The 17,758-nt window shown below is 40.7% G+C and overlaps 2 protein-coding genes across 12 annotated transcripts in view; one reads left to right on the forward strand and one right to left on the reverse strand.

Annotated features, from left to right (window-relative positions):
* The window catches only part of PPP4R1 (protein phosphatase 4 regulatory subunit 1), a 36,359-nt gene extending 27,210 nt beyond the window's left edge, over positions 1-9,149 (forward strand). For all 10 annotated transcript variants that reach the window (XM_082234903.1, XM_082234907.1, XM_082234912.1 and 7 more), the window contains 9 exons: positions 521-696; positions 860-958; positions 1,790-1,975; positions 3,974-4,135; positions 4,786-4,886; positions 5,763-5,883; positions 5,978-6,112; positions 6,576-6,717; positions 8,050-9,149. In XM_082234903.1, the coding sequence (XP_082091029.1) occupies positions 521-696; positions 860-958; positions 1,790-1,975; positions 3,974-4,135; positions 4,786-4,886; positions 5,763-5,883; positions 5,978-6,112; positions 6,576-6,717; positions 8,050-8,213 (1,286 nt within the window). In that variant the 3' untranslated portion in view covers positions 8,214-9,149. The remainder of the gene's footprint in view (positions 1-520; positions 697-859; positions 959-1,789; positions 1,976-3,973; positions 4,136-4,785; positions 4,887-5,762; positions 5,884-5,977; positions 6,113-6,575; positions 6,718-8,049) is intronic.
* A 1,854-nt stretch (positions 9,150-11,003) lies between these two features.
* Positions 11,004-17,758, reverse strand: part of RALBP1 (ralA binding protein 1) — a 34,226-nt gene continuing 27,471 nt past the window's right edge. For both annotated transcript variants that reach the window (XM_082234913.1, XM_082234914.1), the window contains 3 exons: positions 16,764-16,885; positions 15,834-15,954; positions 11,004-13,784 (listed from right to left, as the gene is read on the reverse strand). In XM_082234913.1, the coding sequence (XP_082091039.1) occupies positions 13,494-13,784; positions 15,834-15,954; positions 16,764-16,885 (534 nt within the window). In that variant the 3' untranslated portion in view covers positions 11,004-13,493. The remainder of the gene's footprint in view (positions 13,785-15,833; positions 15,955-16,763; positions 16,886-17,758) is intronic.

Below are 17,758 nucleotides of genomic sequence, written 5' to 3' on the forward strand. Positions count from 1 at the left end.
CTGCAGCTCCGGAAATTGCGCATGCGCAGACGCCAGAAATTACGGGCCCTCTGGCCCACGGAGGGCTCTCCATGGGACCAATCCGGCGCAGGCAAGATAAACCTTGCTGACCCCTGATTTAGAGCATTGATGGATGTTTTTTCATAAGCTCGGAGCAGCTTACAAAGCAGATAACATGCCATCATCAGGGTAAAATACTAAAAGCAATAAAAATGCAGCATAAAACCAGAGTCTGCATATTCCCAAAGTTTACCTAACAGATTTATTCCATGCTTAACCAGAAGTGTGTTGTAATTCCTTCTGAAACCATTTAAAGACTTTACACCTTAGCAGCAAGATCATTCCATAGCCACAGGGCATTTCTGTAAAGGCTCTGCTTCCATCAGTGGAGGTTCTCAACTGCTGTGTTAATGGAATATGAAGCAGGGTGTGGGGGAAGTACTACTACACCACTGAAACGTTTGTGTAATGGTTGTAGAACAAGTTTTTGACCTGCTTGCCCCCTCCCTTACATGCACAGCACAAGTGGAGGTGCTCTCTGCTGCCCTTCGAGCCTCAAGCCTGGACCCTCAGGAGGAAACGACAGCAGGCATTGGCAAGTCAGTGGATTCTCAGAATGAGCTGAGCATCAAAGATCACCTGAGCTTTACATCCATTCAGGATGACCCAGTGCCTTTAATCAATGATACTGCTGAGGTAAATATTTGGCTGCTGTGAATTTTATCACTTGAGCTTAATGTCAGAAAACAAGTAACTTCATTTTCATATGCTTTGGATTTACTTTTGAGTAAATATGCATTGGATAGTGCTGCAGAGTATGCCTGCATTGTAAGTTGTTGTTTTTAACTTTCCACCACAGGACATTGTAGAATCTGCTCTGCGTTATATTCATAATGATTCCGACTTTAGCACTAATAGTAGTTTCAGCCCTGAAGAAGAAAAAAAATCTAAAATTCAGGTATTTTTAAAGAGTTTTATCCTTGTACATGAGAGAAACTGCAACTTAAAAGTCATTTTACATGTAATATATGATCCGACACCCGTAAGTATAATTTTTACTTTGCTTAAATTGTTCACTGCAACTTTCTCCGTCTTTTTTAAAGAATTCTGAACTTTGATATTTAAAATTGAAACCTGAGCCTCCTCACTCAGACTACTGTTGTCCCCTTGAGAGCATCATCAGTTGCAAATCTGACCTGTACATGCAGTCGGCAAGAATTTCTATTACAGTAACTGCACACTGGACTAGTGAGTGTGTGAGAGATGGCTTGTACTATGCACAAGCTTTTCTGTTTCCCTTTTGCCTTAATGGCTTCAGACACCTGTAGGCAAAACAGAAACATCACAGCCCATATAGTCAGCAAAGTGGTAGCTAATCCTGTTGCCCTGAGTTACTGCTTCCCTTGTACTCTGTACTCTCAAGACCTAGGGCGCATGTGGCAACCTTCCACCCATGGGGGCTGCACATGACTCCCATCCTCATTTTGTGGCTTCTCCCTCAACTGTCATCAGCAGCTGTCCTATTGGACTGCAGGAGAGGGAGGGAGATGGGACTGCAAGGCCCCTCCATCAGCTCTGTTGAAAGGTGAGCAACTTCGCTCCTTAAAAAGTTCCCATTTATACTTGTAATAAGTTGGTTATTAGAAGAATAATGTAACCTAAGAAATAGTACTTGAATTTTCTTTTTCATTCTCTTTCCCTGCAGTCTTAACATTTTTAATTAATTATTTTTTATGGTGACGTAGTTTTCTCAGAACATATGCTTAAATTCATATGCTTTGCGTTTTAGGACATTGTACCTCAGGCCTTGCTGGACCAGTATTTATCCATGACTGATCCCTCTCGAGCTCAGACTGTTGATACAGAGATTGCAAAGCACTGTGCCTACAGCCTTCCAGGTGTGGCACTTACCTTAGGGAGACAGAACTGGCACTGTCTGAAAGATACTTATGAGACGTTAGCCTCTGACATGCAGGTAATGTTATAGCTCTTTATAAGACCTGAAAGTACTTAGATACTATGTGCAATTTGAAATTGTATGCTTTGGCTTCTCTAGTCTTCCAGAAATGAGTCTAAGGTTCTTGATTTAATGGGAAAGCAGAAATGTTGGGCCGCTTCTCATTACTATAGCATTCTTGATGTTTTTCCTGAGAATAGGGATATCTGAGGGGAAGGGGTGGTAACTACTTGTGTCCTGGAAGGAGAATTTGCACATGTCTTTATCATATTTTTCTTTCTAGGGGAGGAATCCTATACATAGTAGGCTAGTGTAAAGGAAACCAGTGTAAATTAAGATGGCATAAAATTACTCCAGATCCAAACTCCATTCAGCAGCAAGGCTGTTGCTGGCTGAGCCAGATTAAGGCTGACAAAGGGAAAGTAAGCCTTTAAAATAGTATTTGAATTACACCATCCTGTTTACTGGCTTAATTTACTGCCAGATTACATGACCAAGATGAACAGGCTTAGGATCCTGCCCCTGTCACACCCCTTTTCCAGGGCTTATGCTGGTTTAAGATCTACTAGGCTTGGCTCAGCCAATTGGGCTCCATTTGGGCTAGAATGGGGAATATAATCTGGTAGATCTCTGGCTGAGGTGAAGATGGGAGTTAAGCAGTGTAGCCTGGCTGTACTGGGAACCTCCCAGTTTAGCCAGAGATCTACTGAATCCTAACCTACTCATTCCGACAGATCTTGCTGTAAGATTGCTCTGTAAACCATAAATAACCTGTTGGATTTCTTTTTTCCATTTACACTGATCAACTAATAGATTTGCTGTAGGAACAGCTTGCTCTAATATAATTTCTGAACCCGCCCCCCCCCAGCATTCTTCCTTTTTGAATTCAGGGCAATGAATCTGCTAAACTCAAAAAATAATTCAAAGGAAGGATTAGAAAAGAACTTTGCTCTGTGCCAACATTTATCCCAAGAGTTTGCGATAGCATTCATACAAGGCCAGAGTTTACCAGCTGTATGGGATTAATCTTATTATGTCTAAAATTCCGGACAAATCAGTAAAATAGAATTATGAGCACAATCGTGTGTTGTTTCACAGTGGTGAAGAGAGCCTAGGATTGTACTTCAGACACCTATGCAAGGGATGCCTGATCCTTTGGCTGTGGTGTTAGAATTTTGAAAAGGTTCCTCCTCTGCTGGGTTTGCAGGAACACAAAAGGTCCTCTGGGGAACAGGTGGAGGAAGTTAGGACATCTTTTGTTTTCTCCTGTTGCCCCCAAAAAGTTATAATAAGGGATTGAATGGAATGAGAACATGCTTAACATCTTTTTTGTTTAGGAAAGCTGATCCAAACAATTTCTATTTTGTATAAACTGCTTAAAGCTGTGGTTTTTTGATTAGGTGGTATATAAATCTCTATATATTATCACTCAAATAAAAAGTTCCCCTCCAGCCCCTTTCTCAGCAGTAAATAGTAACTGCATTAATATGTTAACTGATTGTAAGTTAACTGATTAATTGCAACATGGTAGAGGAATCAGATTTGAGAGATGCTTGGCTTTTTGCTGAAAACAGCCCCACATCTCCTTTGTTTCCAGTAATATCCAATAAATAAAAATGCATAATGTAATTTAATTGCATTGAAAATTTTGTTAGGCCGGGGTAGACTTTCCACTGCACCATGATGTCCAACATGGGTTTTATGTTACTAGACTTCACTGGAGGAAAGAAGAGATGCATGGAAGCAACCACATTTCCTTTTTGTCTAGTTCCAGCCTTCAAACCAAGCTGTGAATGTGTAGATTGTTTTAATTACTTCTGTTCAGTTTCAAGACAGGGTGGAGTGAGTGAAAAATAATATTTTTATTTTATCAGCTTTTTCTGGTTGCTGTTGTAAAATAATCTGCTGAACTAACTTGCTTTCGGTTGCTGTACTCTTGGCTGTGCAACAAATCTAACCCTAACATTGAATAAGTTGTATGATTTGCTAACAAGTTGGCCTTGTGCATTGTTTTAGTGGAAAGTTCGAAGAACGTTGGCATTCTCTATACATGAACTTGCAGTCATTCTTGGAGACCAGCTTACTGCTGGTGATCTGGTTCCAGTCTTCAATGGCTTCTTAAAGGACCTTGATGAAGTCAGAATTGGTGTGCTTAAGCATCTGCATGATTTTCTGAAGGTACATCCTCCTTTTATGCATACAAAATAATCCTTTTTCCTCCTCCCTGTATGCATACTTCTGTGGTGACAGATAATTAAATTTATAAACTTTTAGTATTTAGTAAAACTTGGATATCATGTGATGAAACTGAAGATGTGTTTAATTTCTGTCATCATTCACATTGTATATTGCATTACTGTCTTGTTCCAGGATATTTCATAGAAATTCTGGAATAGCCTCATTTTTTGATAGACTATATTCAACTATAATTTGATAAACTACAGTGGTGCCTCGCAAGACGAAAAGAATCCGTTCCGCGATTCTCGTCGTCTAGCGATTTTTTCGTCTTGCGAAGCAAGCCCATTGATTAGCGCTACAGCGGTCTAGCGGCTTTCCGTGATCAGCTGTTAAGCGGGTTTTTCAGCGGAACAGCTGATAGGCGGCTTAGGAAAAGGGGGGGAGTGAAAAAAAACCGCGGGGACGCGCAAGATTTTTTTCGGCTTGCGAAGCAACCCCATAGGGCAATTCGTTTTGCGAAGCGCCTCCAAAACGGAAAACCCTTTCGTCTAGCGGGTTTTCCGTCTTGCGAGGCGTTCGTCTTGCGGGGCACCACTGTACAATCAACTATAATTTGTATGGTTCTGAAAACATTCATCTTTATTTTCCAGCTTCTTCACCCTGATAAAAGGCGGGAATATCTTTACCAGCTTCAGGAATTCTTGGTCACCGATAACAGCAGGAACTGGCGTTTCCGAGCAGAACTTGCTGAGTAAGTTTTAGTAGTAAACTATGCTGTCTAAATGCTAGACCTGATTATTATTAATATAGAATTACAATACCACTTCTGTTTGGGCACAGTTAGGTTCTGAGAAGGTGGAAAGACCCACTAGCTGCTTGTTTTTTATTCCACTTGCCAGATGAGAGGCTGAAACTTAGGGTCTATGTATGCTTAAGTAAAAAGTAAGTTTTTTTGTGTTCAGTGGGACTTAGTCCCAAGAAAATTTAACTCATTGGAATTTATTGCTGAATAAGCATGCTTGGAATTGTAGTGTGTGGATCTTTTAGATCTAAGAAAGAGCAGAACCAAACCTCTCCACACCATCAGCAGCACAAGGGCATGCTCCATTTCATCCCCATGAGGTGCCTTATAATGAATGAACACTCCAGCAGCAATTGGTGGCCATTAGAGCAGGTGGTAAGATACAGGGAGTTCCTCCTGCACTGTAGCTTTTTTTCAGAGAGACTACTCAATCCGGCTGGAACCCACGTCTCTGCTCTTCTATGCCAGTGTGGTGTGTAGAGCCAGTGTGGTGTAGTGGTTAAGAGCAGGGGACTAGTAATCTGGTGAACTGCGTTCGATTCCCCGCTCCTCCACATGCAGCTGCTGGGTGACCTTGGGCCAGTCACACTTCTCTCTGAAGTGTCTCAGCCTCACTCAGCTCACAGAGTGTGTGTTGTAGGGGAGGAGGGGAAGGGAGATTGTTAGCCGCTTTAAGACCCCCCCCCCCTTCTTCTTCTTCTTCTTCTTCTTCTTCTTCTTCTTCTTCTTCTTCTTCCTGGAATATTCACCTTTGCTTGCAGCACATAGCTTCATTTTCATGATTGGTTAGCAGTTTTAAGTCCTTTGTTTATTTTATTTTTGTAGGCAGCTGATCTTGCTTCTAGATCTGTATAGTGCCAGAGACATATACGATTACCTGCGACCTATTGCTCTCAGTCTTTGTGCAGACAAGGTTTCCTCTGTTCGTTGGATTTCCTTCAAATTGGTATGAACTATAATGTAAACGTTAAAAATGGAATTTGACTTAGTAACCATTTTAGCAGGTAATCCATGTACTGAGTTCTTTGTATATTTTCTAGGTTAGTGAAATGGTAAAGAAGCTGTATAGTGCTCCACCGCCAACATTTGTGGTCGATCTCATGAATGAACTGGTTGAAACGTTCTGCAGGTGCCAAAAGTGGTCTGGCAGGCAAACGTTCGCCTTTATTTGCCAGGTAAGAGATTCATGAATTATTCTTATTTTCTTGACATGTAAGCCACTGCTACAAAGTTACAAGTTTTTCCATTTTCAACACTGAATTATTTCTGGATTCCAGAGTTTGATCATGGGTACAATAGGAAGTTAGTAAGAGTAGCTAACTGGATAGTATTTGTGAACTCCTCTCCTTACAAAAAGATAAATAGCTTTTGGAGGTTGAGCCTAATGATGGTTATCATTCTCTTGTCCTAATTTAATGTGTGTTATCCAAAAATATGTCTCCTTGAAGCTTTCCATGTGGATGGCTAGCTGTGTGTATCAGTTGAGAAGGGGGATGGGTGGGGAGCAATCCCAAATCCAAGAAAGCAAAAAGAAGAGATCTTCAAAATGACCCTATAGAATATATTTTATTGCTATTTTAGAGGCTTTGCTCCTGCTTTTTGGGGAAGTCTAAAACAGTTACTTTATCTTCTTTTCAGACTATCATAGAAGATGACTGCCTGCCAATGGATCAGTTTGCTGAGCATCTATTACCCCATTTACTGCTCTTGGCCTCAGATAGAGTTCCAAACGTTCGAGTCCTACTTGCAAAAACATTAAGGCAAACGCTTCTAGAGAAAGGTTTGTGGACTCAAGTACTCTTGCTGCATTTCCTGCTCTGTAGAAATCACACATTTCCTGTGTGCATCCTTATAGTGTAGTATTAGCTAGTAAATGTACTCTCATGCCATTGTTTTTTCCTCAAGCACATCTTTTGTTCTGGACTGGTTCCTGATGTTTGAAATACTTGCAACAAGGGATGAAAAAAAGTTAACATCTGGGAGGCTGTGGGAATTTCCTAGGTACCAGACTGGAAGCAGAAATGAAAATTCTAACACAGGAAGCCTCCAAGAAAGGTTCCTCCTCACATGGAAAAACTCTTTTAAGATTCTGTGCATCTTCTAGAGCAGGAGTAGCTAACTTTTTTGGCCTAAGAGTTGCATTCAGCCTTGGCCAGTACTTCAGGGTCTATAACAGCTGAGAACGGGGTTATGGCCGCCTCTTTGCATGATTTGCATTCCTATCAGGGTGCTGGGCTTTGTTCACTTCAGCATAGTCTCTATTCCCCCCTTCCTTTTTGCCACTGACACCAAAACTGATGCAATCCTAGAGGACCAGAAAAGTTGCTGGGGCAGGCCAGGCCAGCTACCCATAAAGGAATCAGGAATCCAATTGGCAGGAGTTTTCACTTGAGACATGGCTGAAAAACGTAAAGAGGTGGTAGTGGTATTATTTATTCTGCTTGTATTCTACACCTTTGCAGCCATTTATGCACGTTAAAATGTATAAAAACTGCAAAACCAAAACAACAGCACAAGACAACAAACGCATTAGTAACACTGTCAGGTCCAGGGTATTTAAGCTTGGGAGAAGTATGTCGTTAGCAGCACAGGGGATAACTGCCATTCCCCAGGGTGGGATCAAGAGCAGGGTCTCCCCTCCTGATCTCAAAACATAGGTCAGTAGGTAAAGGAGAGGCATTCCTTTAAGTACTTAGGTCCTAAGCTGTACCCAGTAGGCCACAGGCATCCAGTACAGTGCTTTAAGGATCAGTGAATTTTCCCTGCTCAACCTTACGCAGCACAGATGACTTCTCAGTGAATGTTGATTATAACTAGCACCTTAAAATTGAGCCAGAAGAATGTGGGAGCCTGTGCTGTATACTTTCTACAACCCAGTCATGATAAGCATGGTCCTTTGTTTGTTTGTTTGTTTGTTTATGCTAAATTATAATATATATAAATGATTTAAAATGTTAGTCTTTGTATGCATTTTGTATAAATGTTCTGTACTGGCAGCAAAAAAATAAGCATTGACTTTGCATCCTAATTTGGGGTTTTATAAGAAGCATATCTTTTATGATGCTACCTTTTCCTTTATAAAAAAAGATTCTCTTGCTTTTTCTCCATACAGAATATTTTTTAACATGTGTCAGTGCTCACCAAGAAGCAGTGGAGCAGACAATTGTGGCCCTCCAAATGGATAATGATAATGATGTAAAATACTTTGCAAGCATCCACCCTGCCAGTACCAAAATTGCAGATGATGCCATGAGCACAGCCTCTTCAACTTACTAAAAGTAGTCCCTGAATGTTGCTATAATTTTAATTAAAAAACAAACAAACCAAAAACATTACAAAATCGCAGGGCAATCCTCAAGTGCTCCTAAAATGGATGACTGAAACCTCTTTTTTTCCCATGGAGGAAGGAATTTCTTGCCAGACTTTTAACTTCAGTTGGATGTTATCTAAACCTGAGACCAAGGATTTTAAGAGTCAAGGAAAAATAAAAATAAACATTACCTGTTGAATCTTGACTATAGAACAACTTTGCTCAGAGGATTGTATTTGCCACCAGAGCCTTAAATCTTCTGTCTTCCTGAATATGTGAAACTTGAATTGGCTGAGCATTTTCAGTGTAGAAGGGATGTGATTTCCAGAGACCGGCATTTGTTTTCTCCTGAGGAGTTAATGTAACAAGCTTTCCCCCTCTTAGGAACTGATAGCTGAAATTCTCATACCCTATAAAGGCAGATTTGTACCAAGAAGCAAGAGACACCTCCAGTATTAGCTATTAAAAGTTTTTATCCTTGAAAAGACTTAATTTGTATGCAGCTGGGCACTTCCTTAAGTGTGAATAGTTTTGATGTGTGTAAAAGAGGGAAAAGTAGAGATTTGGTGTTTGTTTTCTCCCCTTAAGGGCTCAGTGCTAACACTAACAAAAATTTGATTGTAAACCTTTAAACACAGCATATTGCTGTACTCATTAGCAGAAAACTCCACTGAGTACCTGTGTCCTAATGTGTTTTTCATGCTGGTCATGACCTGAAGGAAACCTGTTAGCACATGTACTTCACATCAGGTATTTTTAACTAGATCATGATCGGCTCTTCATATACTGTACATATCTGTGACCACTCTTGGGAGGGCTGCAGTCTTTAATCATGCTATTTCAAACTGTTGTGATAAAATGTTCTCTCCTTGTCCAAATAAAAAGAAAATTTATTAATAAGAGTGAATGAAATCTCCTTCTCTTAATACTGTATAAAAGCTTGCAAATAGGGAATGCTTTTATCAAGTCTCTCCTTTTCCTGTTCTGATGGTGGCATGTGGGTCTAAAATTGTGTTTAACTTCTCATGGCGTGTGTGTGTGTGTGTGTGTGTGGTTACCCAAGGACAGGTGGATGTCCTACTCTGAAGAAATGTGTGTAACTGGTATTGTGTATGTATGTCCCCAGACTGAAAGCTTGGTTCAAGAGTCATAATGGGGGGGGGGGCTGACAAATGCTGCACATGTTCATGGTGGCTAGTTATCGATGTGCAAAGTGGCTGTTAAAATTATGAGATTAGAAATGCATAACGAATGCTGGCTCTGCCTTATTTCTTTTCATATAGTAGTAGTAGCAGCTCCCTACTACGATTTACTATGTTTAGTGATATTGGTTATTTCACATATATATGTGTCTGTCTATGTATACATGAATTTATATGCATACGCTCCTACCTCAACTTGTGATGTTCAGATAAGACCATGGTGTTAGTTATTTGGAAGCTCTGAGAAGCTGAGCTTTCAAAGAAATGTGTTGAACTTGTTTGAACTAAAACATACTTCATAAATCTGTAGAGACAAAGTATTCATGGCCAGATCCTGGCCTGATAATCAGTATTAGAAAACTAGGCTGCCTGGAAGTAGTATGGCACACTAATGCTCTGATGGAGTAGGAAGGCTGGGTTGTAACCATGTGGCATGGGGTGTTCCAGTTCAGACAGCGTCCTGAATCTCATGCAGTCTCCTTGAGAATGTCCACAGTGAGCCATGATGCTGGTTTGTTATTGTTGCAAAACAATACACAACAGAGTGCCATTGCCCCTACCACCTTCCGTTGAGTTGTTTTTGTATTGTTTTTTCAGTGTGTCTAATGGCTGGTATGTTTCTGTATTGAAGTGCTCTTTTTATCCTTTTTAGAACTATAGGCTCCTTTATTCCTTGAGCTACATATTGGGCTTTTTTTAAAAAATGGTTGTATTCATGCCTTGCTTTTTACTTGAAGTTTTAGTGATTTCTCATCCAAGGGTCTATAGCTGCTTAACTTAACAATGTTGCAGCATCTGACCACTTGGTGCACCCCATATTGTCTATTAGAAAGCACCACAATCTGGAAAAAAAGCATACCCAATTCTAAGTTCATGCAGCCTTTAAAAAAAATGTTTAAACCTGCATTTGCTTTCATAAGTGTTAGAATAAATGTACAGTGATTAATTCAACCAGTTCTTCATATTCATGTGGTTGACTAATCTTTTTCTTTCAGCTTGTTCTTTCCCATCACCTGCCGTCTAGTGGAAAAACATACTCGTTTTGATCATAACATGTCAAACTTGCCAGATTTTTTTGTACTGTGTTACCACACAGACAGCTGCTTAATATTTACTTTTGCTATCATGAAGCAGCAACAATGCAGACTGCAAATTAACGGTGCAAATGTATGCACATCTATTCAAAAGCAAGCCTTATTGAATTTGTTCCTATCTCAAGAGACTGCAAATGCTGTCTGTGGGTGTTCCCAGTTGCAGAGTCTCTATTACACAACACTTCCCCATTTCCCCAGAAGCCTTACATGTGCCTGTACAAGTCACATTTGGACAGCAACAAGTGCTTGAGATAGTTACAGCTTGCAGTGGATATCGACCTAGAAGCTGCCTTGCATGGAATCAGATCACTGAACTGTTGAGCTCAGTACTGTCTACGCTACTTGGTAACACCACTCCAGGCTTTCAGATGGGACATTCCCAGCTCTTTCTGGAGATGGTAGGTATTGAACCTGTCCAAGTTATTTGTTGTTTCCTGTAGTTAAATAAAACCACATGCATATGGCTGTAGAATTTATTTACTTGATTAACATGGTATTGACAAAATAGAAGTTAACCAGCAGCAAGATATTTGCTTGATGAACATTGATTATATAAAGGTTTGACAATTTAATAGAAATTAGTGAGAATTTAAACCAAAAAAAGTTTAAATACTGCCAGAAAATATAAAATGTATGTAACAGGCAAAGGAAAATGCTTTATGCACACACAACCGTCATCTGACCAGTCCCCATAAATTCTTTTCTTCAAGGTTTAAAAAAATCTGTTCTCTGTAACATATATCAAAGCGTTATTTGTACAAAATAAAATCACGGCCAATGATTCATAAGCAGTGCAATAGGCAAAGAAAACCACACCAAACAAAATAAATAATGCAGACTAGAAACTACGGTAAATAAGCTATAAAGCACCCTGTGGAATCTGTTCTACATTACTGAGATGACCAATTCAATTAAACTGGGCTTTTAAAAATGGGTGCTGCTGAAATACAAACGTTACCAAAACAATTTGTTGCTGGCAACAGAAAATGATCAAGCAAAAGGAAGCAGCTCTCCATCAGGAATTGTTGGAGGACATCTGAATAGCTTGAACTTGTCTACAAAGAGAGGTGTATATTACCTGATTAAGTAAGCCACATTGTCCAACAGCTTTAATTACTCAGAAGTTCACAAATATGCTCACCATGTCCCATTGTCCTTTGGAAAGAATGATGAGCCACAGTCCGCCTCCTGAGCTTGGAGTTAAGGATTTGTCTCAGTAGTCACACTATACTTCAGAGTAGCTTAGGGTGCCCCAAAATCACTGCATGACTCTCAAGGAGGATCAACCATTCCCTTCCTAGCCTCAATCCTTAGAAGGGGGCAGTTGCTTCTCTGTGTCATGCTGTCTCCTAGGCATTCCACATGCACCAGAAGCACAGTGCAACTTCTGTGACAATCCTGGAGAAATTCCCATGCTTCTCAGGGGCACAGTACAATGGCACAGGTGATTTCCCACCACCTTTCTAGCTCCAGGAGGAGGTCAGAGTTCTTTGTGTTGCACTGTACTTGAAAGTACTCTACATCTCAGAAGAACAGTACATCAAAAATAAACTCCAGCCCCTTTCCAAGTTTAGCAACCACCAATTGGGGGTTGGCTATTAAGTGAAAATGTGTGGGTCCCTGTTAAATTATCAAAGCATTATCCACAAACATATGAATAAACTTTAAAAAGATATGAACAGAGTCTGCATTACGAGGTGTTTACTATTTACTTATACGGTGCTTGTATTCTCACCTGGAAGGAACATACATTTCCTAGTTAATTAGTCCTATACTTAAGTGCATTGCCAAGGTTTAACAGATCTTTGTGGGTAACTTTCATTTATGGGGCTGTGCTCATCAATCTTTGCATCACAGCTTTACGTATAGTTCCATACAGCTTTAAAAATGTCAAACGAGAATGAGAACATGCTGAATAACACTAATGTTTTGCCCTTGGAGACCTTCCATCCACTCAGGACAAATCTACTTTGTAAAGCTCCACTGCTCATAATCTGTACCAAAAGCACAAGCAAGAGTGAGTAAAAAGATAGAAATTACAATGGAGAGCAAAGAAATTCACAAAGCAAGTAAATGTATGGTTATGGGTTGGAACTGATTCTGACCCAAGAGCCACTTCACACATTTATCTTTCACCAGCACAGTGGAAAAAATGTGAACACTATTATGAATGATAGTTGCATTTATCTATTTTGTTGCTGTCAACTGTGGCTTCCCAACGTGTGTGTGTGTGTGTGTGTACAGTAAAATAGAAACGAGCATGATCTGCACATGACACATGCATAGACATGTGCAGCCTTTTAAGTAAGCCCATACAACTTATTAACAGGCTAGTTTTTAAAAAAATCCAGGCTACGAGGCTAGTTGCTTACATTTTCAAGTTGGCTGCAGAGGAAAGGAAGATCCCTTCTCTAGAGTCAATACTAAGAAAAAGGCCTTCTGTCAAGTGGTATGGTGAAAAAGGAACAGAGCAATCCAACCCTCTCCCACCAGCCTATACAACTGGCGGGAAATTCTACTGCCTATGGCTACCAGGAAGAGTGGCCAATTACAAGGCTGGGTATGTAGGCTTTCCCCCTACACTAAGTGTAGTGAAATGAAACGCATGAAGTAGCCCTTAGGAAGAAAACACATGAGAGAATTTCCAAGACTTCTCCAGACCCAACTGTTTGAAAATAAAACTTCCCAGCAAGTCATTTATTGTCACCTGATGCCAGTATCTGACATCGCAAAGTAACAGCTGTGCTGCACCCTCTTCCCCATCTCAAATTGCTTTGTCCTTCCAAATAACCTGAGCCTGATAGGCAGAAGCCACAGGTAGGGAGGAGACAAAATGTCTCCAGGGTGTAAAAGACAACCTATTTACAGAATATACATGCCTCAGATTTACAGTAAGTTGCACAGTCCTGGCTTTGCCCCAGGTGGTCTCCTGAATACCTTAGGAATCCAATTAAATTGGCGTTTCCTTTCGCTCCTTGCTTGGCGATGGCTTCACTGGCTCCTTGATTGCCTTTGGCTGCTCTTTCGCTGCTTTTGTCTCCGGGACAGTCTCTCTTGGTGGCTGGGGCTGCGGCTGGGGCTGCTGCTGGGATGCGCCTGCCCGTTTCTCAAGCTCCTCTTCTTCCTGCACCTGCTGCTCCGATTTTGCTCGCTGCATCTGCAAGAGCCGGAGCTGCACTCGCAATTCAATGATGGCCTCTCGCTCTTCATGAATCGCTTGGTTCAGATGGTTGTTCTTAATCTTTATCCAGCACAAGAGGGAGGGAGGGGGGAGGGTCACTTCAGCTACAAACAGCTACTTATGCGGCTAATGAATCGTTAATAGAGCATCACACAATGTAACTTTTCCTTGGAAGGGGCACAAGTATGTTCATGGGAGAAGGGTTAGAAATGAGGCGCGTGGAAAATCCAGCCCAGGAGGAACTGGGTATTTATAACCACAGGAGAATAAACAGCGACACAAGATGCTAACTCCCTCTCCACTAGAGAAGGTTCTTGCAGTAATCACAAGTTTAAAATTGTGGGTCTTTCCTCCCTAGCATTCACTGGGAAATTACATTTGTTTATACAGTTTGCATTTTCACTTTACTCTGAACTTCTGTGTGCCCACAAGTATTACAAAAATGACGGTAACATGGTGGCTTTGAATGTGAGGTGCAAATCCCTAGTTCAGATTGTACTAGAAGTGAAATCCCAGGTTCAGTGGGACTTACTCTCAGGATAGTTAGTGCAGGGTTGACTTAGCTGAGTCACTGTCTCTTAGCCTCACTCTTCCACCTGCAATATGGAGGCAACAGTGACCTACCTTAGAGGTTGCTGAATGGATTACAGAGATAATACGGTGGAACCTTGGTTCTCGAACTTAATCCGTTCCAGGAGTCCATTCGACTCCTGAAACTGTTTGAAAACCAAGCGGAAGCTGTGTCAGATGTTTGGCTTCTGAAAAACGTTCACAAACCAGAACACTCACAATTTGGGAGCCGATTTGTTTAGGAGCCAAGCCATTTGAAAACCAAGGTATGACTGTATGTAGCAAGGTATGAAGCACTCGGAGTACTCTAAATCGTTTTTATTTTAAAACGTCAGTAGTTAATAACATTAAGACCTTTTATATTGTAACATGTAGGGAGCAAAAACCCTATTTATGAAATTCTGCAGGTTAAGTTATTTTGGATGCTTTACATCAGGTAGTTGATTCATATTTGTAATTTTGTATTGTTCAACTAAGTTAATTGTTTAATTAATTTGTTAGCATTCAAATTTTCCACAAGGAAGCATGCTATGGAAGAAATGCATAGGAAGCCAGAGGATTATTTGCAGCTCCCAAGCTTGAAAAATTCCTAATTTCTGCATTGGTTTTGAGGTAGTAACAAAGCAAGATATAATCCAGAGACCTCATCAGCAACTCGAAAAAATTCCCATCTAAGATTTAGCTTCAGAGAAGAATTTTGTATTTCCAGTTCATTCAGTGATTCTTTGGCAACAGTCTCTCTCACGTGTTTTATGTAGTTTTTGTGATTTCACATATCTATGTATTATTGTTACTATATAAAGTAACTAAAATAAATGCATATAATACAATCGTTTCCATTAGTAATGGAGATTATGTAACTTGTGCAATTTCCTTGCCAGTGCTGGGAAGACCAGCAGGGAAGGTGTATTAAAGATTACAAAAGCAACACTAGGAAGGGCAAGAGTTATAATTTGCAATATAAATGTGGCAATAGCACAATATAATTTAATCTTTTAAGTGTCCACCCTTCCACATTTTTAATTATAATTTTAATATTTATTAAGTTACATAAGATAGTCAAGTTATTGTAAAATATAATAAAGCAATTAAGAGTGTTTTTAGATCTGAAGACACACCCAGTATTTGAAAATGTCTATTCTATTCTTGTCAAACCAGGAAGGCAGCAATTCAGTTGAAATGTATCACTAGTCCTAAGAACATACTGTCTATGTAGCTCCAATCTTGTTTTTCTATTTCCCAAGCTAAAGCAATGGAAACTAGTAAAAAGGAGTTAACCACTATATCTGCCCACCCCCCTGAAAATTGCCAGCACTGTAGCAGAACTACATATATTCAAGACATTTTCAATGAAAACAACCTCATGCCTGCCAAAAACAGGTTGTGATTCATTAGGTGACAGAATGAGGCGTATCAGAGGCTGTGTTTCCAGATGACATACACAGACCTGCCATAAATATTCTGATCCTTCTCCTGATTAAACCTCTCAGCTCTACAAAAAGTTCAATGAATAAATATTTTGCAGTAGTGCAGTCTCACCTCCAGTTCTTCATTCTGCCTCTGCAAGTCTTCCAAGATTATTTGTAGCTCTTCCTCATCTTCGCTCTCACTCTCACTTTCAGAAGAATATTCTTCGGTTTCGCTTCGACCATGCTGCCGACTAAAGTAGATGAGCACATTTGGGGTTTTTTAAGCATACTTCTCGGTTTGCCTAGATTGCTATACAGCATTAATCAATTGCCACATAATGGACATGAACTGGAGCACAAATACATGTTTACTGCATGGTATACTGAGGGACATGGGTGGCGCTGTAGGTAAAACCACAGTGCCTAGGACTTGCCGATCGTATGGTCGGCGGTTCGATCGTATGGTCACGGCGGGGTGAGCTCCTGTTGTTCGGTCCCAGCTCCTGCCCACCTAGCAGTTCGAAAGCACCCTTAAAGTGCAAGTAGATAAATAGGTACCGCTTTATAGCGGGAAGGTAAACGGCGTTCCATGTGCTGCGCTGGTGCAGGCTCGCCAGAGCAGCGATGTCACACTGGCCATGTGACCCGGAAGTGTCTCCAGACAGCGCTGGCCCCTGGCCTCTAGAGTGAGATGAGCGCACACCCTAGAGTCTGTCAAGACTGGCCCTACGGGCGGGGCTACCTTTACTTTTATACTGTATATGGAGAAGTGTGACTAAACATATACTTTCAAATATTACGCTTAGAACACTTTTCAAGAAGCTACTTACAGAACCACTAAAACATAGAACCACTTCTGCTAATATGCTAAAATTCAACAGCCTGTTAAGTTTACTGGATTTTACTAAGATTCAAGCCAAAGTGTAGTGTTAGGATGATGTAGTCAAAAATAGCCAAAGGGTGCAATATAATTATCCTTCCATCACACTCCAGTACGAGCATATTGATTTAAAAATATTATTTTAGAATTCAGAAAGCTTGATTCCAGAGAGGTTGTTACCTTTGAATTTCTGCTATTTCTGCTTGGAGGCGATCTATTTCCTCTTTTTCGGTGGCAATTTGCCTGCGCAAAAACTGCTCCATTGCCAGCAGCTCTTCTTGTTCTGTCAAAATCTCGTTCTCCTGCAAAAGATTAGATTACTTAAGCCTTTGGTTTATGGATCAGGGATATTACACTGCAATTGCTACCCTTCCTTTCTTGACTAAACACATGAACTATAGCTTCTAAAGCTGCTGGGCAGGGAGTGGAAAAGGGAAGAGATGGTTAGGATGCTGACTGGGAAAGAAAGCATAAAACTCGCCGTGCCAAGACATCTCCCCATATAATTTTCCAGACCAAGGCATTTATCTCACCAACTGCACAACTTTATGGGAGGAAGTTCAATATACTGTTTGTTCTTTAGTGTACAAAACCACCATTTAGGAAGCTCTACTTACTCTCCTGATTCCTAACCACTTGAATGCTCTCAGCTCCAGTGGAAAACTGAAGCACTACATCCCACAGAAATCCTGAATAAGCAAATGTGGGACGGCCTGGTGGAGTTTGGGCTGTACCGCATGATTGAAGCTTGACTTACCATAGTTACAGTATTTTGATAACCTTGCCCTGGACCACAATTTTCTCTTTTAATGAAGATAGGATTGGGACATAGGAAGAATAAATGGGCAGGTGGGTGTTACTTGGGCACCTAAGGGACTGTTTTGGTGTGCATGACCAGAAATTTTAAAAAAACCAAGGATGGTAAAGAATGGACATGGGATTCCTACAGGTAGCTGAGGAACAAGCAGCATTAGTAGGGATGGCCAGTGTAGTGCCAGAAATTGCAGGGGCTGCTGGAAGGCAGCAATTCATTAAATTAACCCATACAGCAACTACTGAAAGGGCATCCTGTTATCTTGAATTAACAACATTTCTGTAACAACTTTGTTAACTCAGAAGCCAGTGGTTGAAATCACTGTCTTCCCCCTCCACTCCCAAATAGTGAGGATCCCAGG

Source organism: Podarcis vaucheri, assembly GCF_965113315.1.
Source record: "Podarcis vaucheri genome assembly, chromosome: 8".
NCBI classification, from domain to species: domain Eukaryota; kingdom Metazoa; phylum Chordata; class Lepidosauria; order Squamata; family Lacertidae; genus Podarcis; species Podarcis vaucheri.